Source organism: Mirounga angustirostris, unplaced genomic scaffold (assembly GCF_029215605.1).
Source record: "Mirounga angustirostris isolate CCGP_5_RB_7025 unplaced genomic scaffold, mMirAng1.0.hap1 SCAF_11, whole genome shotgun sequence".
NCBI lineage: Eukaryota > Metazoa > Chordata > Mammalia > Carnivora > Phocidae > Mirounga > Mirounga angustirostris.
In genome coordinates, this window is record NW_026991719.1 from 7,321,781 (window position 1) to 7,346,240 (window position 24,460).

At 42.2% G+C, this 24,460-nt stretch overlaps 1 protein-coding gene across 5 annotated transcripts in view; it reads right to left on the reverse strand.

Moving 5' to 3' along the window:
• Window positions 1-24,460, reverse strand: part of MID1 (midline 1) — a 588,477-nt gene that overhangs the window by 23,239 nt on the left and 540,778 nt on the right. For all 5 annotated transcript variants that reach the window (XM_054507135.2, XM_064573728.1, XM_064573727.1 and 2 more), the window contains 3 exons: window positions 19,514-19,621; window positions 10,322-10,470; window positions 2,177-2,304 (listed from right to left, as the gene is read on the reverse strand). In XM_054507135.2, the coding sequence (XP_054363110.1) occupies window positions 2,177-2,304; window positions 10,322-10,470; window positions 19,514-19,621 (385 nt within the window). The remainder of the gene's footprint in view (window positions 1-2,176; window positions 2,305-10,321; window positions 10,471-19,513; window positions 19,622-24,460) is intronic.

The window sequence follows — 24,460 nt, forward strand, 5'->3', positions numbered from 1 at the left end:
GCAGACATAGCCCGTGAACATATGCCCACCGGAACACCATTAGACGATTCTTGGGAAATGGGGAGGACACACTCAGGTCAACAAGACACTGATTTTGTGCAGAAAGGTCATGTGCCTGGCCCAACAGTCTTTCAGTCCTCTTTGTCCTTGGGCATGACCTTGTGACGTGGATCTGGCCCACGAGACACAAGTGGGAATTTGCCAGATGGGTCTTCTGAGCAAGCTTTTTGTTTTCCTAATAAAGACAGATTTTTGTCCCCGTTTCCCCTGCGTCCCTCTCTTTTTACCTGGAACTTGAGCACGATGGCATGGAGGCGGGGTAGCTGTGCTGTGATCATGTGGCAAAAAGGCAACACAGCAAAGGTAGCAGAGTAGAAAAAGAGCAACAGCCTGGGGTCTGAGGTCCTCCCTGAGCTGCTGCCCAGGCCTGGAGCTCATACCTCCGTGCTCGGGTTTGTGTGATACAAACACCCCTTGCTGGGTTTAGTCACTGCTAACTGGATTTTCTGTTGTTGCAATCATACTCAATCCCAAATGATGTCAGAGAAAAAAAAAAAGAGATTTTTTTCATAGGATGCCATCATGAAAAACAGCTCAGCCAGAGAAAGTCTAGACCTGCACTAATACAGTAGCCACAGGCTTTTTATATTTCAATTAAGTTTAATTAAAGTCAAAAGTAAAGACTCACTATGTACATTTCAAGTTTTTGATAGCCCCATGTGGTCAGCAGCTACCATAATGGACAGTGTAGATACAGAATGTTTTTATCACTGTGGAAGGTTCTAGGGGGTAGTGTTAGTTTAGACAGACTCCGGAGTTAAAAGCTTAAAAAAGGAGGGCAGTAAATTAACAAATACTTGAAACCAAGTTTGGTTCCTTACTGCAAGTGCATTTTGGAGTCAACTTCTTTCTTCCTTAATAGGAGTGGTATGGCTTGAAAGAATGACGTAAGATAAGAAGTTTGTGGGATGACTGCTTCCCTTGCAAATGCAGAAAGGCTAAAAACAGCACCTCGGCTTCTTGCAAAGAAAAAACCTATCTGGGTATCATGCCCCTTGGATATAAAACTCCTCGCTTCTGATCCACAGACTATGAAAACAAACATCTCACAATGTTCCCTTTCTCCTGCTCCATCTTTCCCAACCATGCGCACACGGAACTGGAGTGGGGAAGCTGATGCCACGCTAAGTTAGGGAGGTGGTCTCTCGAAGGCTGCACGTCCTCAGTTCGGTGCACTTCTGGCACCTTCCTAAAGTCATAGGCACTGGTGGCTTTGGCTAACACAAATAAAGGTCATCCAAACAGTCCACATTCTACCAGCGAATGATTTCAATTCTCATTCTGGAGGTTGACAGCAAAGAAAATTTTGAATGGTTAGGAATAGGAGTAGCCCGAGGTTTTCTTTTATTGCGGTTCCTTTTGTTTTGTAAGCTTGACCAAAAAAAAAAAAAAAAAGGCAAAAGTCTATCAGAAACATGGCACCAGGAATTCACATGTGATTTTTTGGGACATTTGCCATGGTGACCTTTTGCCAAGATGAAATGACGTCTTTTACCAGAAAGAGCAAGAGGTCTTTGGAGTCCGTATGGACCCAAGCCAAATCCTAATTCGGCCACTCGCTAGCTACCCGACCTCCAGCAAGATGGGTGACCTCCATCTGCAAAATGAGGATTATAACACACTACCTCAGTCTGATGGTGTGAAGATTATACAAGGTCTCGGATACAAGGAGCTGAAGCAGAGTAGACACCCAATCAAGAGTTAGCTGCCAATTTTTTCTCTGCCAGGACACTGTGAGAGTCAGATGCCTTGCCGAGATGAAGTGGAAAATAGCCACGCTACTTTATGTATCTCTTTGATGGCCAGCAGAGCTGGTATTTGTGGCACCCATACTCTGAGAGGGAGGGAAAATGGTCGGAAGTATGTTTTTAATTCTCGAGAGTCTCCCTTTTCCTCTGTCCCCAGTTTGGTCTGGGACCTCTGTCCCCAGTTTGGTCGTTTCGGGTGGGAAAAAAAAAGTGTGCCAGAAATCATTTATGGGAATACTAGACTCCGTTCCTAAACCAAGAGCCCACACCTCTGGTTTTTAGGGAATCGACGTGGTGGGAAAGTATGTGTATCACTGAACGTACACAATATTAAAGCGCACGTGCACGCACACACACACAAGACATACCTGTAAGGTAATCCAGACATTCTAGCAATTTCTTCTCTCGGGAAAAATCTAAGGCAAAGGTGTCAAATGTGTCATTGAGGTTGATTTCAGGAATTAGGACCTGGGATGATGCAGTTGCCATGGAGACTCTGTAATTTAAACAAAACAACTTTTTAGAAATGTCAAGATGCCTTTCACCGTTGCCGCCTAGGAATGAAAAGAAATAAAAGGAAAAGAAGTATCATTTTAAAATAGTGCTGTTCTTCCATGGGAGCCTCAAAAAGAACCTGGGAATGGCACAACACAGCAACACAATGCAAATGAATGCAAGCTTAAAGACGAGGCAAAGGATTTGGGGAAACAGTAGAATGGCTGCTCCCCCCTTCCTTTTTACTATCGGAAAAAAATTCCCCACGGAGGTGAAAGAATATTCATATTTCATGTTGCCATGTATTTAACAGCCTGGCCCCTTCACATCTAACCCCAGAGAGAAGCACATAGCTCCAGGCATTTCTTCACACATCTGTCTGGGAAACTGTTTGTTCCTTTCAGACTCGACCCTGCTCCACTTCAAAGAGGAGTCTCCAAAATTTCAAACTGCATAAAAGGCAAAGTGAAGATTAAAAAAGAATGTTTCCAGATATTGGATTAGTTTAATCAATTACTAGCCTCTTTCTAAAATAAACATTTAAAAAAGGAGTTTTTGTCTGGCTCATTTCGTTCTCCTTATATTCTTTTTTTTTTTTTTTTTTTTTTTTGCACCATATTCCCAGCAGATGCCATGGAAAATATTCATGAGCTTTCTCACAAATTCCTCCAGTGGATGCACCATTTTCCCTCTTCATTTACAGTTGCAAGTTAAGAGTTCTCATTTATAAACTATAAAGCAACGTTTTGGTAAATATGGCTCTCCTGCTATGAGACCATCTCCTGCTATGTGTGTGTTAAGCTCTCAAGTTGATTTGCAAACTTCAGTTCCTAAGAGCAGAATGTTTTTGACTAATTAAAAAATGCAAGCGATCCTCTTAAAAACGATACAATTGTGGCATGACATAAACCATGTCTGAGCATATCAGACTATGCTAGACCCGTAATCTTGTTGATCTGGGTATTTCACAAAGTTTGGTAAACACCACCAAGGACCGACTATGTGTAGGGTACTATGTAGGGTGCTGGAAATTTGTCAGCAAAGCAACACTCTGAAATGGTTCAGCTCTAAATCTAGCTATTTTCTTTTTTAAAGATTTTATTTAATTAATTAATTAATTAATTAATTAATTTATTTATTTATTTATTTGAGAGAAACAGCATGAGAGGGAAGAGGGTCAGAGGGAGAAGCAGGCTCCCCGCTGAGCCGGGAGCCCGATGTGGGACTCGATCCCAGGACTCCGGGATCATGACCTGAGCCGAAGGCAGTCGCTTAACCAACTGAGCCACCCAGGCACCCAAATCTAGCTATTTTCTAATTAAGAGTATTGATGCTCATTTATACAAAGTCACAAAGCTAAGCTGGCAGCTAGGTCTATATTCTTCCATTTAATCTAGAAAAATTTCAACCTGGTTACCTAAGGAGATGTATCTCCTCTTGTGTCTCTTAACGGCTCTTAAAACTTTGTATTTTATAAAGATATGTATTTTGGCTATAAAAATTACACTTGTGGGTCTATCCATACGATGCAATATTATTCATCCATAAAAAGGAGTGAAGTACTAATACACACAACAATGTGGATGAACCTTGAGAGTGTTACGCTAAGTGAAAGAAACCCGACACAAAAGGCCACGTATTGTATGATCCATTTGTATGAAATGTCCAGAATAGGCGAATTCATAGAGACAGAGAGCAGATTAGTGGTTGCCAGGGGCTTGGGGGTGGGGGTGGGGGGGCAATGGACGATGACTACGTAATGGGTATGGAGTCTATCGGGGGGGTAATAAAAAGATTTTGGAACTCGATAGAGGTAGTAATTGCACAACATTGTGAATGTACTAAATGCCACTGGATTGCATACATTAAAATGGTTAATTTTATGTTCTCTGAATTTTACCTCAATATAAGTTACACCTGTGAGGTGCTCAAAATCCTTAGAAATGAAGTTTCTATAATTGTACTTCTGGAACATTTTCAGCTCTGTATAGGGAGGGAAGTAGACGGGATAATTAACAATGTAATAACTGGGATGATACTGGGATCCATTGATGAAAAGTTTGAAGAGGCATAAACTCTGGAAAGAAAAGTTTCAAGGGTTTGAATGAGGGTGGAGAATCTAAATTCACCACCTAGCTCTTTCACCAAGAAACAGTGACCAGCAGAGTTTGGGGATTTTGTTGGCTAAAGAGCGCACCCAAGGGGAATGGGCTAATCATTGTGATGAAGACCTGCTAATTTAGACTGGCAGATACAGGGATGGTTGCTAGGCAGTTTTCACAGATAGTCAAACTGTACTTAAAAAATGCTTTCCTTATGACCCATGATCACAAAAACTCCTCAAAACTCAGAGCGATCTCAGGATTACTCAACAAATATATACGAAGCTCTTAAAGAGCCTGAAAAATTTGCGTCAGGGCAGAAAAGTTAAAAGAAATGCTATAGTGCAACATGAACTCCTCAAATAAAAATTTCAAAGTGAAACCCCAATTAGAATGTTTCATGACGTCCAGCAGGGAAAACTGCACTGAGCTTTGAAGAACCGACCATCTTTCTTTTGCATTTCTCTGTCGTTCTTGTGTGGCACCGATCTTGCGCTGAGAGGATCCTGAGTGCTCTGAACAGATAATCTCGCTTTAGCACTTTCCCGGTCCAGGGGCAGAAGCTTCTGCTCAGGCTCACCCAAAATAGATTTCACTCCCACGTTTCTCCTGGTTCTGTGGTCCACAGTTAACTGAAACGTGCTTCGGGCAAGTGACAGTGTTTAAAAAAAAAGAAAAAAAGCCTGCCATCTTGCTGGTGGGAACTTTGTGGAGTGGGAACGGAAAGGCTGAAAAGTCCCTAAGCCTGGGAGGCAAAGACTGACAGCAAGAATCCGTGCAGATTATTGCAGGTTTTAACACCTACACAGTTTTTTGATGGAAGGAAAGATATTTATCTTTGGCTACAATTTCAAATTCGTAATTGGAGTGACAGGCAAGGGGAGATCTGCCAAATTCAACATTTTAGGCCATGTTTGTATTCCCCAAATCCTTGTTGCCCATCTTCTGGCCTTTCAGATGAGTTGCCAAAATCCACCAGGGCCATCAGTCTTGCCACTTTCGCAATTCTGTGCTTTCATAGTTGTGTGTGTGTACATATATGCGCATGTGTGCATGTGCTTGTGAGTGTGTGTTAAGCTCTTATCATACTGTGGCAAATAAGGACATTGTGTCCTATCTTGATGCTTAAGGGGGTGGCCTGCACATTACTTCCTGTTTCTATTTTGACTTCGATGCTCCGAATCTCCATGACAGTTTGCTAGGGCCACATGGGGCCAGTTTTCCAGAAGGTGGACGTGTCTGGAGCCACACGGCTCACAGGCTTTCTGTCAGTCAGTGCCAGGGGAAGATGCTCTACCCTTCCTGCCTAATATCGGCCCCCGTGCCCGACCCCTGACAACGGCACTTACATGGGTTTCTCTTGCGCGAGTGGGAAAATCACCGTGGTAAAACCCAGTGAGGTCTCACAGCAACAAAACGTGGTTTGCTTTGGTCTGCTCAGGATTTCCCAAATGCATTTGGCTCTGGAACTTTGCTGCTGTTTTAACACCAATTAACACCCTACCAGAACACACTTCAAAACCCACTCATCAGACGTGCTTGAATTCTTAAAATCAAGTGACATCTTTCCATCGTTGACAACTGGAGCTCTTGGCTTTATATTCTGGTTAAGTCTGATGGATCCTTGAAGGACAGAGGAGTCAGACACCCTCCTAGGAGCTCTGAAAAATGAGTACTGTTCAGAGGGAAGTTTCTTTTTACCATCCTCTTGATAATTTGCCACTACAAGTGATTTTAATTTCAGATTTCTCATAAGCAACTTTCTTATGCTTCGATGAGTTTTGCTTACTTAGTGTAATTTTATAAAGATGCTCATACAGGGCGCCTGGGTGGCTCAGTTGGTTAAGCGACTGCCTTCGGCTCAGGTCATGATCCTGGAGTCCCTGGATCGAGTCCCGCATCGGGCTCCCTGCTCGGCGAGGAGCCTGCTTCTCCCTCTAACCCTCCCCCCTCTCATGTACTCTCTCTCTCTCTCATTCTCGCTCTCTCAAATAAATAAATAAATCTTAAAAAGAAAAAAAAGATGCTCATACAATCATACAGAAGACCTATATATTAGTGTGGCTTGAGAATATAGTATGTTATACTATGTGTGTCAATTTAGTAAGTGGGAGAGAAGGGAATTAGCATTTGTTGCACAATCACCTTGGGACAGGAACCGGACTAATAGTTTTATTATACTATTTGATTTTGTCCCTATAACAACCAGATTAGGTAGGAATAATCAACCTGTTTTATAGTTTGTTCACTCATTCATTCATGTCAGGCAGTTTGCTATGTGCTGGGGCCATAATGGTGAAAACAAGGCGGCCGGGGGTTCTGCCTGCTAGGAGCATATGAGCAAAATTGGACTCACAAGTGTTAAAGGAGCAGCCCCAGTGCCATCCAGAATTCCTGCTAAGCAATTAGCGCAGAGCCAGATCCTGGATTCCAAAGCATATGCATCTCTTACAGTGTAAAGCTTGAGGGTCTCTCCCCTTCGGGTATTGTTGTGTTGTTGTTTTTTTTTATATTTCTGAATCGAAAACCTTTTTGCAGTTTGATTCAGCCTGTCGATGAACATATCTACCTTAAGTGATTTAAAGATGCAGAAAAATCTCATTCAAGTCTCACTTTAGGAAGGCTTGCAGGATTGAAAGTTTGTTCTGGGCTTTCCCCCCCTTGAATAGAACAAGAGAGATGGTGCCAAAGCCCAAGGCAGACACAATAGGAGGCAGAGGATCATGAAGTCACGTCCTAGAGAAGAATGTTTACTAAGTAAAGGATTGAAGAGTAGAGACAGGCAGAGACCAGCCCCGGAACAGACATACAAGGCGGGACCGGACTGACATACTAAACTATGAGAACTTAAATCCAACAGACATTATGGAGTATCTATAATGCTAAAGGCCTGTTCTTAGGAGTCATCAGCAGTACTACTACAACTACTGATAGAGGCAGCTATTATGAGCCCAATTTTCTTTTTTTTAAAAAAAGATTTTATTTATCTGAGAGAGAGAGAGAGAGAGAGGAAGGGAATGCATGAGCGGGGGGAGGGGCAGAGGGAGAAGCAGACTCCCCACTGAGCAGAGCTTCCATGCGGGCTCGATCCCAGGACCCTAGATCATGACATGAGCCAAGTCAGACGCTTAATGGACTATGCCACCCGGGCGCCCCTATGAGCCCAATACTCTATGCAGAAAATACCTCACGGATAAACCCAAAGGATCATAGTTAAAAAGTGGCAGTGCTGGGATCCCTGCCCAAGTTTCCCAGGTCCTGGTCCAAGCCCCCTGCCCTTTCACGACATTCCGGTCCCGGAAAGAGAGAAAGGCTCAGGAACTGACCAAGAGGACTGCCGATAGAGACAGGAAGAGGGAGGCTGCGTCTTCAAACTTGATGGAACTTTAGCATTCTCATAAGCAGGAGGCCGACTTTCTTACGCCTGGATTTAGTGAACAGTTTTGCTTATTTAAAATGATTTTATAGAAGTGCACATACAATCACACCAAGAACTATCTATTAGTGAGGCTTGGGAATATAGTACACAGTGGACCCTTGAACAATGTGGGGATTAGGGGCGCTGACCCCCACCCAGTGGAAAAACTGTGTATAACTTTTGACTCCCCCAAACTTAACTACTAAGAGCCTACTGGGGACCAGAAGCCTCACTGATAACATAAAGCGTCGATTAACACATCTTTTGTATGTTGTATGTATTATACTCTGCACTCTTACAATAAAGTAAGCGAGAGAGAAGAAAATATTATTAGAAATATTAAGAAATATTATTATAGAAAATATTATGGAGAAAATACATTTACAGTACTGCACTGTATTTATTTTTTTAAAAAACTGTGTATAAGTGGACCTGAGCAGTTCAAACCCATGCTGTTCAAGGGTCAACTGTATTATACAGTTCACTATCTGTAGAAAGAAAAATCAAAGTCCTGTTTCTGTTCTTGAAGAGATGGGCTTGTTACAGGTAGAGGTGAATGGGACCGGTTATGACCTGCTGGATCTGTGAGAGATCACATGTGGGACATTCATGTGCTTATGTTATACTTCAAAGGTAGGTCTTCTTTCAGAATGTTCTATCCCATCTGTTATGGGGCCACATTCTCTCCCCTCAATAGGTGTGAGTTTGTTCATATTACACTTGATCAAATTTTTAGGGAGTGCTGAGAAATGCAGCTCATAGTAGCCATTTCATCTGGACATCTCATGATTTGTACCTGGAGAAAAGTACTCTTGGATCCCAGTTGGAAACCATGATGTAAGTGTAAACAGGGTCTAGTAGAGTGTCCTAGGTACGCCGGAGTATTAGCACCATTTGCAGTTTTTAACCTTAGGAGGAACATAAAGCAACCGGATACAGTCCAGATGAGAGCTACGAAGACCAACACTGGGAACCTAGGAGTCGTGAGCAAAGAAACTGGCTTCTCTTTAGAGTAGGGAGGCGATCATTTTAAGGATATAAACAGGATGATAAGCAGCTGTTAGCCACGTGCTTTGGAAGAGATTAAGTATCGTAACCAGCTGCAGAAGAGTTTTTTCTCAAATGTAAGAAATGACACCATGAAGCTGGTTCGATACAAGAGCAAGGCTGTAAAACCACTGTACGTTACTCGGACTGAAAGAACGGTGAAAACAGAAATATCAACGCCTACCTCTAAGGGCTATTCTGAGAATTAGCACAGTGCCCGACATAAGCACGCACTCAATTAATGTTCGTTTTCTTTCTCCTTCCTTGAAGAAATGCAAGTCAGATGACGGTGAGTATTTTTTTCCCCTGGGCCAGGGGTTGGCAAAATACAGCCAGAGGGCCAAATACCTGTTTGGGGAAGTGTTGGTAGAAACCCAGGCATGCCCGTTTGTTTCTGTATTGTCTACGATCGGCTGCTATGGAGCTAACCACGGCAGAGCTGAGTAGTTGCGAAGGAGACCTTAGAACCTGCAGAGCTGAAATATTTCATCTCTGGTCCTTTATCGAAGTTTGCAGACTTCTGCTCTAGGATAAAGACCAGCATGAATGAGCTGTCCGGGGTTGTCCGGTGATAGGATTCTATTATCGCTTTGCATATGGGGCAGGGGGCCTCCAAAAATGAGAATGAATGAAAAGTCCAGGGCACTGGCAGGGGTTGGAGGTATCATTTAGGTGAAGGTGTTTGCAGCAGCGAAGGCGAGTACGTTTATGCCAATCCAGACGGACGCGGAGCGAAGGAGCACTGACTCCCATCAGTTTCACCGCTGAACTGACCATTCAGAGTATCCAAGCCAGGCGTCCCCTAACGGGGCAATAATGTTCTCTTTATGTGCCCTGCCCCAGAATAAAGGACCCTTTAAAAGAAAGAGGTATGAGATGGACAGTTGGGTCCTTCCTCTCCCACATGAGTCAGCTTTGACCTTTCTATCGAGGCGAACCTTCTCAACCAAATAAAAATAGGTCTAACAGAGTGCAACACCTGGGCGTTGTTTTTTTTTCTTTTCTTTTTAATAGATGAGCCCTGAGATGGAAGAAAAGATTCCCCTTTATGTTTTTGCCTTCATTTTGACTCTTTGTTACCAAGTGTACGATAAGATCAGGTCTGAGAGTTACAATAACTGTCGTTTTTGTGCCACCGTAAGCGTTCTCCCCCGCAAGCGTTCTCCCCCGCCTCTCCACCCCGCCCCCCCCGCCAAACAAGGCTGATTTTATTCTTTCCAACCGGTGGACTCTTGTTTCAAAGGCCTTGAACTCCAGGGCGCTACTGAAAAGGCTTTGACATGTCAAAGGGAAGCATCTTTAGCTGGAACAAAGCAACTCAAAGCCTCTATTCTCCCCGGTACTCAGCCTCGAAAATGAAAACAAAAGCCAGGCGAGGGCAAGGCCTGCGATCACTCCCCAGACACAGGAGCCCAGCAGCTGAGAACTTCCCAGCAGCCCCCGCAACTCACCTCTCGGTGATATTCTTAGCTGTCTGTAGGAACCGCGCATGATCATTCTCCTTCAGAGAGTGTTCCGCCTGGGAGATGAGGGACGCCGACCGCTCGATGCACTGCTTGCAGTTTGCAATCTGCTGAGCCAGTTTGCGAAGCCTCATCACCTTGAAAAGAGGCATGGAGATGGTTAGGTGGGTGGGCTTGCTCAGGGAACATGCATCAGGCTGGACCCTTCCAACGTGTGCATCGTGCTGCACGGAAGTTGTCCTTCAGTGAAAGTCCAAAGAGTGGGCGGAGAAATGTGGAAATCCCAGTTAGGGGACGCCTGGCTTGGATATTCTTGATCTCCTTGGAGAAGCGTCGCTAATTTGTTTTATGAGAAAATACTTTATTGTGAATTGCTTCCTTGTTGATGGGGAAAAAAGGTGTTGCCTAATGGCAAGCTACAAGGGTCACCAGACCTCTTCCCTCACTATTCCGCTCAATTACTGTAAGACGGCAGCGAACGCTGGGACTTTCTCTGTCTCAGGGCTTCAGCTGGGCCATCAAGAAAATAAGACATCCCCGTAGGTGCAAATGTGTGGCTTAAGTAAGAACCATTTTCCCAAAAGGTCTTTGCAATCCACGTCATAGAATTGTGATGTGAAAACATGAGGTATTACTATTTCCCACACGATCTAAAACTCACGTGTTAAATGAACAGAAAGCCAGCGTTTTTTCCATTGATTAATATTTTTCCTGTTGAGCAGATGAGAGAAAGCCAAAGAAAGCACAGCTGGGCCCTTTCCCCTCACTGGGAACGTCATTTCCAGGTACTTTGTGCTTCCTTGATAACTAAGAACTATTTTGATAAGCATTTCCCAGTCGGGATAAAAATGCATGTTTGGCTCCAACCTCCATTCCAATTCCTGATTCTGTCTTGCTTGAAAACGACCCTCAGACGTAATTGACCGTAACCTCGGGGGTAGGCCAAGATAAGTGCACGGTAACCCACTTGACCATTCGCTAGAGTGTTTGAAATGTGCTGTGAGATGAAGCCCTCTGGCCAGAAGCCAAGTCAAAATTAGACTGCTAATTGGAATTGCTGGGCGCCCAGTGCCCCATCCACACAGCCCGGGACAGGTCTTGGCCGGCCTCAGGATCATTCCGGAATGGAAAACAGCCCTGGGTGAAAGGGTAGGGAGGAGGCCAGTTAATCTGTCTTACAGACAAGGCTGGCTCCGGCCCCCTCCAGAATTCCTGCTAACTCCAAGAAATTCCTTCTTTCTCCAAGTCATCATTAGCATCCCCATGCAACTTTAATCGAAGAAAAGGAAGGAAGGAGATGTCAGAACTCGAGGCCTCTAAGGAACATCTGATTCCAGCTATGTCGTACTGCAGCAAACAAAGGAAATTCATGCTGCACAGAGAGGCAGCGTTAAGAGAGAATGAAGTGCCAAGACCTAGGAGCAAACGGCGTAGGAGATTAAGCCTGGTAAAAGACGTAACTCGTTATAATTACGGTGACCATCCACAGCAGATTCACCGTGTTCATTAGTTGAATGCAATAACACTTCTTTTACACCAAATTGAATTTTTTTTTTTTTTTTTTTTTTTTTTTTTTTTTTTTTTTAAGATTTTATTTATTTATTTATTTGAGAGAGAGAGAATGAGAGAGAGTACATGAGAAGGGGGAAGGTCAGAGGGAGAAGCAGACTCCCCGCCGAGCAGGGAGCCCGATGCGGGACTCGATCCCGGGACTCCAGGATCGTGACCTGAGCCGAAGGCAGTCGCTTAACCAACTGAGCCACCCAGGCGCCCTTGAATTTTTTTTTTTAAGATTTTTTTTTATTTATTTATTTTGACAGAGAGAGAGACAGCAAGAGCAGGAACACAAGCAGGCTTCCCGCAGAGCAGGGAGCCCGATGTGGGGCTCGATCCCAGGACCCTGGGATCATGACCTGAGCCGAAGGCAGACGCTTAACGACTGAGCCACCCAGGCGCCCCTACACCAAATTGAATTTAGCGTCTAACACAGTTACATCCAGAGGTAAAGCTGAGAAAGGCTTAGAGTCCAATTCATCCATCAGAGGAAGGAAAATAACTTGGAGTCCCCAACAATCCAAGTGAACGAAATATTTAAGCACACGATGGAATTAAAGATGTTTAATACAATTCCAACAAAAGAAACATAAGGTCAAAATACTCCTTTAGAACAACTCTGTGTCAGTCACTTAGCCTTTTCGTCTATCAGTGATCCATCCCACAGACTACAAATGCAACAATGCTTGAACTCTATTTTCTTCTTTCTTTTCTTCTATCATGATACTGGAAATTAAAAGTGGCATTAAGCGGAAAAGATAAAAAACAAAACCAAACAACAACCCTAACTCATGCATTAAGTTGAAGGAAGCCAAAATGAGAAAACATAGGAATGCTTTACCGAAAACAATTGTTGGCATAATTTTAATTTTAGTTCAAGTGTACAATTCCATCTGACATGCCGGATCGGAGCTTTTCAAAATGGTGTGCACAAGAATCAGCAGGAATCTTTTGAAAAGAGAAACTGTAAATGTTTGGGCCCCCTCTCCAATATCCTCCCTAAAAAGCTGTTATTGACAGAGCAGTACGAATCTACATTCCAACAGGCAATGAGCCGCAGGTGATGGGTCAGTAGTATGGTCAGAACTAGCACTTACAAACAAAATAGAAGGGAAGAGGAGAGAAGAAAGTAGCAGAGTGCATTCCTGATACAGAAGGCAAATTCGGTTTTGCAAAAACCTGCCGTGTGTGTGCTTCATGTCCTCCCTATTTTTTTACTGTGGGCTTCAGTTAAAAAAAAAAGAAAAGAGAGAAAGAAAAGAAGAACACTACTCTGAATCAGGTGTTCCCAAACTATGGTCTCTATGCCATATCCAGCACACACCGATCTGTGTACATAAAGTTTTATTGGCACACCGCCACGTTCATTCATTTATGAATCATCTATGGCTCACACTACAACACTGGGCAGAGGTGAACTGTTGCAACAGAAACTGTATGGCAAAGCCTACAATATTTATTATCTGGCCCTTTACCGAAAAAGTTTGCCAACTTAAGTGATTCGGATCAAACGGCCCTGATCTGAACCACACTTGGGGAAACACTGTCCTACTTGCTACAACACTTCAGAATCAGACACCGAGCATTTAGCAAAATACTAATTTCGTCCTTAGAAAACTCTTTTTTATATACTATTTTAAAAATCTGACAAGACGAATAAAATCTGATTTTTGAAAAGAAACACTGGGTACTGACACGTAAGAAGATTCTTTATACGTTAAGTGTTACTGCCACAGGGGACATTTTTCCAAGCGGGCCCTGTTCTTCTTTGCCTTTGGGAAGTGTTGCTTGCACGTTGTAATTTCAGGAATTCGCTCTATGCTCATCATGGAAATAGCCTGCCGGTTGAATCTGCTTTTGGTGAGGACACAGGCCTATACATACCAATTTATCTGCTGTTTATTATACCTTACACGCGCTCTAAAATGCAGCGCTTCGTTTTTCTTTAAATGCAGTTTAAATGCTTTTAATGTATGTGCTTTTATATGTACTGTAGGATCCCCACCCCAAAACTGTTCCGTCCTAACAACTGATCCTCAGTTATCACAGGTCTCTGCATTGCCAGTGAGGCCTGACTTGGCGTTTCTGTAAGGCTCTAGAAAAGCCCGACTACATAGTCCAGTTACTGATCTTAAATTTTGGAGATCTGGAGTACATTTAAAAGCCGTGAAGAGAAGGGACCCTTTTTCTCTGTGGCTGCAGCGTTCTACCACCCATCCGTGTCTGAACATAAAACACCTCATTTCCTCAGTCTGGAGTTTGCTGCCAGCTTTTGCTGTGTTGACATGAAATTTATCTCCTCCTACTGAAGAGATAAGATACTTCTTTCCCAGGGAGTCTCATGGCTTGAGACTCTCCAGTCCCTCCGAGGAAAAAGGCTGCCGAGCTATTTATTTCCTAGGCTGCACAATGGTCTGAGAGCAAGCATTACCAGTACGTACCAGTGGGTCCCAACCCTGCCTACCTGGCAAGCCCTCAGCCGGAGGATTTGCGGTGAGTCTGTTTCCACCAGGTCTAACGGCCTCGGGATCCACACCAGAGACCCATGGCGGCCGAAGTCACATCACCACCGTGATCCCCGCGGTCCTGCCGGTTCTTCCTCCAGCTCCCCACTTCCAAGTGCCGGTGAGAGAGCCCCCCTGCCCCTTCTCTGGATTCGGCGTCCTCAAGACCGCCCAGACACCACCCTGGGCACCCTCATGGGGCACCAAGTCCATACTTGGCCCTCCCTGCCCAGCACCTCGGTTTCCCAGCGCGTTGGTACTCACGCTCTTCTCTTCCTCAAAATGTATCTCTGACACCACGTGCCCTGGCCAGGGACTCAGTCACCATGAATTCCGAGCTTTGGGATTCCACTAGTCTTTGGTGATGTTGCCAAAGCAGTAACTCAAGAGAAAGCCAAACTGGGCCTCATCTTTCCCAAGCAATGTTTGCTTTCTAAGACTGCCTTCTGAGATAATGTCCCCGAGCCAAGTGTGTACTTTTTAAAAAGTGATAAACTTCAAACACACAGACGATTTTTAAAGTAATATGATCCACTTCCCCGTGCCCAGTCCCAGCTTTACCAAATCTCAATATCTCCATCATATTAGTGTAAAAGATTTCTGAAAAGGAAGTAAAATATTATTGATAGCATGGAAGCCCTGTGTGTCCCTCCCTAATTTCATTCAAGTCCTTCTCCAGAGGAAAACACCTTTTTGAATTCAGGCTGGATCACTCCCAAGTATGTATGCGTGCCTAAACATTGTATGGGATTTTTCTGTAGTTTATCGAATTTTATACAACAAGTCTCACTCCACGCAAAACATTGTAAAGCTTGTTTATATGTTTGCGATTTGTCCATATGAATGCATGTCACCCGAGTTCATAAATTTTAACTTTTGAAGGCTGTTCCAGTACATAAATATACAATTGTCTTATAAACAGCTTTATTGAGATATAATTAACATACAACAAACTGTATATACTTAAAGTGCAAATTTGGTAAGTTTGCAAATATGTGTAAACCCATAAGATAATGGACACATAGATCTTGCCTCCATTTTCCTCCTGCCCTTGGTAATTCATCCCGTCCCCCACCCCACTCCCTGTCACTCATCCCTAAGCAACCACCGATTTGTCTTCTGTCACTGTAGATTATTAGAAAGTGCTATTTCGGGGCGCCTGGGTGGCTCAGACGGTTGAGCGTCTGCCTTCAGCTCAGGTCATGATCCCAGGGTTCTGGGATCGAGTCCCGCATCAGGTTCCCTGCTCAGCGGGAAGCCTGCTTCTCCCTCTGCCTCTCTCTCTCTCTCTGACTCTCATGAATAAATAAATAAAACATTTAAAAAAAAAAGTGTTATTTCTAAACTTCCATATGAATGTGTTCATGCAGTATATACTATTTTCTGTCTGGCTTCTTTCACTCACCCTAATTTATTGAGATTCATCCGTGTTGTTGCATGTATCAATAGCTCGTTCTTTTTTGTTGCTGAATATAGTATTTCATTGTATGGCTGCGCCACAAATTGTTTATTCATTCATCTGCTGATAGACATTTGGGTCATTTCCAGTTTGGGGCTATTACCCTTGCTATTCCCATGAAAATTCATGTATGTGTCCTATAGGGACACATGCTTTCAATTCTCTGGCAAACACCTAGCATGGTGTATGTATAACTACTTAAGGAACTGTCAGTTTTCCAAAATGCAGTTTTATTCTTATAAACAGCGTATGAGAGTTCTAGTTCCTCCACGTTCTCAACAACGCTTGGTATGGTCCATCTTTTTCATTTTAACTGTTCTACTAGGTAAGTAGGGTATCTCCTTGAGGTTCTAATTTCCCTTACTGACTTTTCTTAACAACTAATGATTTTGAACATCTTCTCATGTGCTCATTTGCCATCCACATGCCTTCCTTGGTAAAGTACCTATTCAAATCTTTTATCCATCTGGTAAAGGTATTGTTTGTTTCCTTGCTAATGAGTTTTGAGAATTTGTTATATACCTGCGTACGAATATTTTTCTATTCAGATAAATAATTTATACATATTTGTCTCCAACCTGTGGCTTGTCTTTACATTCTCTTAACAGTGCCTTTTAGAGAGAAGTTTTTACTTTTGATGTAATACAATTATCTGTTTAATTTGTAAATATTTCTTTGATGTTTTTAACATTGTATATGAACAATCTTTGCCCAACTCAAGGTTCATCGAGATTTCCTCTCACATTTTCTTCTAGAAGTTTTATCATTTTGTCTTTCACATTAGGAATATCCGTTTAGATTTAATTTTTGTATATGGCATGAAATATGGCTCGAATTTCATATTATGTGCAGAATAGCATCTCCTATGTGGAGGCTAAAACTCAGTTTCCAAATCCCCCCTGCGGCTGAGTAGTCTTTATAGTTTCAATGTCTACATTTTACCTCCCAAACTGCTAATCTGTTATTTTCACATTTCTTTCTTTCTGATCTTATACCCTTTTTGTGGCTTCACAAGTTTTTGCTCTTTTAAAATAGAAGTTATCCCTTCATTTATCGCTTTAAACATCTTTTCTATATTTTCCCATAAAATGAATTTCACCTGGGGTGAGATAACGTCTTTGTTGATTTTGCGGGCTGTATTTTCAGAAATGCAAGATTTCTTTATATGCTTCAGCACTGCGCTTTGAGTTTCAGGTTTAAAGGGAAGAAGTCATTCATAATCATTTTCTCTTTGCTTAGCCCCCTCCCATCCCCTCCACCTACTGGTATTACCATCAGTTTTCCTCAACTCCCTCACACTTGGGGGTCCTCATTCAGGGATCCTCTGCATTTCTGAGGCTTCTCTTTTGAGCAGGTATCAGAAATAGTGCAAATCCAGGCTCCAGCCCAACAACAGACTTGTTCCAGACTCCCAGGCCCGAAATCACTAAAAACTATGACCCAGGATAGAGGTTGGCAATAATCTTTCTTGGTGCCTTTGAATGAACTGAGAAGCCTTATGCGACCCGTGGCATTGACCAACAAGCCTGATTTTAGTCCCTCATACCATCTGGAGCACTTCTAGCCCCTTTTCCCAGGGCTTCAAGAACTCTTTATCCATTGGAGTGGCAGGTGTCGCTGCTTTGGTCTCTTCCAGACCAAGTCCCACTCCCGTGTTTTAGCTGCAACTGTAGCTTTGCAGGTTTGTCCCATTTCTGGCCCATGGAGACCTTTATCTTGTTTTGGGTCCAGCTGGGTGTCTTTGCTTTCCTATTTCACCATGTTCTCTTGTCACTGACACGTATCCGGGGTGGACTGGGTGCACCAAAGCACGAACCCCATGCATGACGACGGCCGGAACTGCGACACCCCTTCACTACTTTGATCGAGCTCATGAGAGAAACCCTCATGCTGGGAAGTTAAGCAAGGGAAAGGCATGCTGGCCAGGCTGAATAACCATGCCCCTCCAAGATGCTCCCATCCTACTCCCAGGAGTTTTTAAACGATGGCACTTTACATGATAAAAGGGATGTTGCAGATGTGATTAAGGCAAGGATCTTGAGAGAGGGGGGTCTTATCCTGGATGATCTGGGTGACCCCAGTGTAATTAGAAGGGTCCTTAGAAGAGAGAACCAGAGAGAACTGTGCCAGAGAAAGAGATCTGAGGAGGGAAGCAAAGGTCGGAGTGATGTGATAAAGAAACCAGGAGCCAAGGAGTGCAGGTGGCCTCTAAAAGCCAGAAAAGGCAACAAATAGATTCTGCCCTAGAGCCTCCGGAAAGAAACAGCACTGCTGAAACCTTGACTTTCAGCCCAGTGAGACTGATTTTGGACTCCTGACCTCCGGAAGGTCAGAAACTAAATCTGTGTTGTTTTAAGCCACCCAGTCTGTGGTAATTTGTTACAGCAGCGATAAGAAACCAATATAAGTATGGAGAGCTGATCCCTGTACCATGTAAAGGCAACAAATTCCCTCCCACATGCATATTAATGAATTGCAGCTGTATTTCAGGCAATCGTATATCTGAGGACCTGCGAGATGTCAGGTATTAAGAGATGTACACATGTGGTGCATGACAATGGAAGAAGAAAAATGTCCTGTGAGGATTCCAGGCTGACATTCAGTGCTCTTCGAAGTTGTACAATTTGTACATGGGGAAAAGTCGCTTCTCAGTACATTTGAGTTCTTGGCCAGGGAATGATTTCATATTAATTTGTTAATTCACTATAACAGCGTCCAGAGCTATTTGATTTGATTTGACTTTAACTTTTCTGATCACCATCACAATTTACATGCGTAAATATTTTTCAACTTACATAGGCAAAGTAATCTAAAACATTATACAGTATTGAAAGTACCTTTTAAATATGGTAGAAAACAGAGAAGCGCACATATATTAGCTATTGGAACCTCTGTGTACCACTTAATAGTTGCTAATTTAATTATACATATTTCATTAAAGCATGGTTATGAGCATATGTAATAATAGAACCTCATGAATTTATTGGATCTTGAATGAATGTTTCTATTTTTTAAATATTTACAAAATTACCTTTTGAGGGTGGCAGAGAAATGAGCAAAATAAAATGGATCCCAAGTATTTCAATAAAAACCATAGGAATTTTAAAGATACAAATATTAGAAAAAAATTACTATTAATATATCCACAAAGGGATCTATGATACAGTGAAACTACAGCAGTTTTGCCACCATGAAATTATACCTGTCTGAATTCGCTCAAGGGCACGGGAAAATACTTTGCAATTTCTATATAAAGTCTGATTCATTGAAACATTTATTTAATACTGTGTTAATTGCTGGATATAGCGATAAATATGAAATGAACTCCTCCTCTGTGGAACCCACCTTCTCATAGAGAAGAAAGATGAAAACAATGGCTATAATAGACCAGGGCTCCATGCTGCCCCATGGAGTTCAGTAATGGAGGAGAGGTAATGTAATCCTTTTATTACAGATGTGCATAGGAAATGGTGATAATACAAAAAATGGGTGGAGAAAAAAATGGCCAACCAGGGGCCTTTGAGCTCCGTCTTAAAGACTTAAGAGGAAATTACAGAAAATATAGAAAAGGGGGGTATTCGATATTTCCTAAGCTATTAAAGTGCATGGGAGTATGATGTTTTCTCCAGGTAGAAAATATGAAATCTACCCTAGAAATCATACCTTCCCTTCTTTGATCTTGGTTCCAATAATCTGTCGTCTCTGCTGAATGATCTCAATGAGAAGATCACACTCCTCCATCAATTTGGCTTCTTGACGTGATGCATTGACCTACAGGATAGATAGAATAGTAAGGGTTTACTTGGCCTTTGTTTTCAGTTACATGCTCTTTAATGTAGACTACTATGTTTCTGGTAATCACTAAAAAGGATACTTTAAATGTTAACTCTTCTTCCAATTATACAGAGATGGAAAATATAGGACTTACATGTCCACTCCCTATCTTGCATCCTTGGAGAACACTGTTATCCAAAGGTAGCAGTCTTTTCTACTAAGCCATACTCGGCCTCAGAATCTTCCTTAACCCAACATATATGTAGCTATTACCAGTTAGTAGGAAATCGACGCCTGAAATATATTTGTGATTCCTGCTTTTATATCTTGAAAGAAAGTATAATTTTGGCCTATTAAACAAAAAAGTAAGTTAAAAATAAAACAATATTATTCCTTTATGGAGAATAGATTACTATCGATATCCATTGAACAAATTTTCCAGAAGCAAGGTAGCAAGATTATATCACATTTACTTAACTTTTCTTTTAAATACAGACATCGACTTTGTCTTTCATCGCTATGAAAACATCAAAAAAGAAAAAGGATGGTTGACTGTTTTATTAATCTTAGGACATAATTTATAATTTTACTTCTGGTATACTTCCCGAGGTTCTACAGTGAACACATGCCATTCTCCAGGAAAGGTAGATCATTATAGGATGGCTTGCATTTGAAGTTTTTAAGACTCATGATATGCAAGGGAGGGTGACAATTAGCTCATTCTCGGCAACTGGGCTTGGGAAATACTCTGCACATGCTATTTCCTCCACCTCATGACAATTCTGAAATGCTTATTCGCAAATAGAGACCCAGAAATCACAGCTGTGGGAAATGGAGAGAGCATGCAGGAGTTTTATGATTTTAACACAGCACAGAAGTTGCAGTGTTACAGAGAATGACAATAGCATCATTGATTACTCTAGCATATCTCAGGGAGGAGATATGGCTCAGTCATTAAGCCCTTTTGATTTGGGATACTTTATTTAACTGGAGTAATTCCATTCTCTCTGAATGAGACAGACTGGAAGTAGGGTCAGAAGTTCAGGATAAAAATCCAGCTATGGCTTTTCAGAGATATCATGTCCTGTTTCCAGAGGCCAAGATTCCTTGAGTTTTATTCCTGATCATTATAAGACACAGCAGAGAGACTACTCAAGACATCTTCTCATTGAGAAGATAATGGTCACTGGCCATCTGCAGCAAACCCCAAGATCAGGTCCTATGTCAGATTAGCACGCAGACATGTTGGCTAAATGTTTAATGAACAAAAGAAAAAATTATAAGATGCATTTTGATGGACAAGTACAGAATGTGGAATTCAGGCTAATATTTCAAGGAAGTTCATCACTGGGCTCAATTTCTCTTACCATTACTTTTATGTTGTCATTTCTAGTTCTCCCTTGAGGACTCCCAGATAAACTTAGCTATCCATGAAAATATTTACTCAAAAAGCCACTATTCTCAAGAAATTTGTCTTTCCCTTTGACCTCAAACTGAATTTAATAACAGACTACAACCGAGCTGTGAAAAGGATGGAATCATATAGAAACCAGGGCACATTAGGATGGAGAAAGTAAAATTTCTGGAAAGCGGCACCTTACATTTGAAAAGTATCTTCCAGAATGAGCCCTAAGAGTGAAACCGTACTTGAGTATACAGTCAAGGTAAATCTAATGGGATGCAAGCTCCGTAAGGGCAGGGAGCTTTGGCTGTTGTATGAAATGAGGTATCTCTCCCAAGTCTTTTCATTTTCTGGGTGATGCCCTTTGGGTTTTTTTTTTTTTTTTTAGTTTTATTTATTTAAGTAATCTCTACACCCCACGTGGGGCTCGAACTCATGACCCTGAGATCGAGAGTCGCACGCTCTTACGACTGAGCCAGCCAGGCGCCCCTTGATGATGCCTTTTGAAGCACGAAAGTTTTTAATTTTGACAGAGTCCAATTTACCTATTTTTCTATTGTCATTTGTGCTTTTGATGTCATAGCTAAGCAACCTCATCCAAGGTCGTGGAGATTTACACCTCCGCGTTCCTCTAGAAGTTTTACCTCTTACCTTTAGGTCTGTGAGCCATTTTGAGTTAAGTTTTGTGTACAGTGCAAAGTAGGGTCCAACTGTGTCTTTTTATTAATGGACAGCCCGTTGTCTAAGCACCACTGATGGAAGAGACAATTGGAAGACAACTGAAGTGTCTTAGCACTTTTGTCGAAAATCATTTGACCGTATCATGAAGTCCTCGGGTTTTGATGTGGTTGCTAACATATTCTGTGCTGAATGCTACTCTGGCTTTGAGTAAACCTGACCCAACCCCACCAGTAGCTCTAGAGTAGGTGCCATGAAATGTGGTGTGGAGTACTAGCTCTACACACTTGCAGGAGGATGATGTTGGGAAAATCAAGGAAAATGTCCATTTCTAAGTTCTCCTATTTTGTAAAATGAGGTGAATAATATCTGCTGTCTCAGCCATGTGGGATTATTGTGGTAGATACGTGGAATACTATATGAGGAAATAAGTAACACCGTGAAGTCATAGACAAATCTGAGATGGTATTGTCTGTATTAAGAAGTAGCTTTGTTAATAGACTACGATTGAGTTTGGGATCCATTTCGCTCTGAAGATCATTGGGACTTGAGTTACTCTATGGTAGGAAAAGTGTCCCAGTTGCCATCATAACATGGGGTTCCACTTAATCCCAATTCTGGCCATTTGATATTTATGATGGATAGATTTGTTTTACAAAAAAAGTAGACCAAAATCTACTTTGTTGAGCCAATATGTTTTGAGAAAGCGGATACCACAACCACCATGGCCCCAAAATATAAATTCCCAGAAATTTGGAAACACGATCTGTTCATTTTTGGCCAAGTATTTTCCTCAGATCTTTTAAAAAACCCAGAATTGACTTTCCTTTGAAACCAGGAAAGTTGAATCTCTTTTTATACTTCGATGAAGCTTCCAAATTTTTGTAACTGTAGCATTCTTATATTCCAAAAGGTACAATAAAATAAGTTGAATGCTATCCTATATTTCTAAAATTCTTCCACTACAAAGAAGTTTTCCACAGTTCTGCTGTTTTATAAGTCACTTAAAAGGAGTTAATGATTTGATTGGACTTCACTTCTTCTATGGGCTATTAATCCAAATATGGCAGGGTTTATTGGTTGCTAGCAGTGTGTTCAGGTGTTTCTAGTTCCCAGGTTTGGTTTGGAAGCTGGCAGCTCCTAGTTACGATTTTAGCTTTCAATTTCAGATTCACATCTTTTGATTCAGAATCACTAGGGCTAATGGAAGTGCTTTGAGTAGAGCCAATCCAAGGATGAAAGAAATAGCCCCCCAACCTCCTTTCATAGACCGCTACTTCCACCTTCTTCGTCCCTACCCTAAAGACAAGAATGGGATGGGGATAATTAGGAATGATGGCCCGATGGTAGGTGACTACTGGATCCCACCTCTGTACCGCACTGGGAAATAGGGCACGTATCCTTCAGCGCCCTTGACATTGCAGGACAAAATAGAGCTTAAAATTAGGCCTCTTCCCATTCCAGGCTTCTCACTGCTAGCTTTTGTTCTCATCTCAATTATACTCACGTGCAAATGTCACCTCAGCTCCTCATATGAGAAGAAACTCAGTTACTTTGACTTCATCTCTGTTCTTGCCTCACCCATGTGCTCAGCACACAACCTCTCTCCGTCTGGAGTTACAACTTCCTTTCTCCTCCTGAAACGCATCATCCCCCGCCCTCCAACCAAATCATTGTTTCTAGTCCTTAGTACTAACTTTATCTCTTTGCAAAATACTCTAAAGTAAATTCTTCTCAAGTTAGTCCCAAACCCAATTCTGGCAGAATTTCTTTCTTCTTTCAGATGTAATTATCCTACTTTTTAGGCCCTGATGCCTTATCTGAGGCTGCAAGCGACACAGCCAATGTCATGCAAGCTCAAGTCTACTCTTATAAAAACACTTGGGCCTTCACTGTGAAAGACCTACATACAACTATTGATTCGTTCATCAATCTATTCATTTATTCATTCGAATAATAGCAACTGGGTTCCCAGGGCATCTCAGACAGCATTCCAAGTGCTGGGCATGAAGGACGTCCAAGATAGACAAAGTTCCCATTATCACAGAGTTTACATCTGAGCACAGGGGAACAGGCTGAACAAGTCAAGAAATAAATAAAAATTCTGGATCACGACAAGTGCCTAGAGGAAATTAAACAGGGTAATGCGATTGAACATGGCTGAGAGTAGGGTCCATTTTATGGGTCAGACAAGAATTCTCTGACAAGTCTCTGAAGGGGTGAAAAGGAACCAGCCAAAAGACATTAAAAAGGTATTTGCCGGCACTCCCAGCTCTGCTTTTAACAGGGACCCCCCACACAAATTCTACAGTGTAGCTTCATTATTTACAGATTCTGTATTTGTGATTTGCCTACTCACTCCAACTCAAAAATTAATTTGTAACCCCAAATCAATACTTGTGGCCTCTTTGTGTTCGTTTCAGACATGCTCAGAGCACGAAAAACACATGAGTCACCCTACTAGCACCCAGCTGAGGTTGACCAAGGACACGCTTAGCCTTCCTGCTTCAGCTCTTCTATAATCCAAGGATGGAGACAACAGGGACAGCACAGCGTGGTGCAAGAAGCTCTGGAACCTCCTTTTCTCTTTCATAAAACAAAGACAACAGAATCTACCAGGATGACTTGCTTGCGAGATTTACGATTATGTAATCTAGGTGAGGGGTCGTATGTGTGGCTATTTCCCCAAAGAGCAATGGTTCAGTATTGGCCAATTCAGTGTTCCTGGCAACTTTATAGACCTTAACTACCCCAAA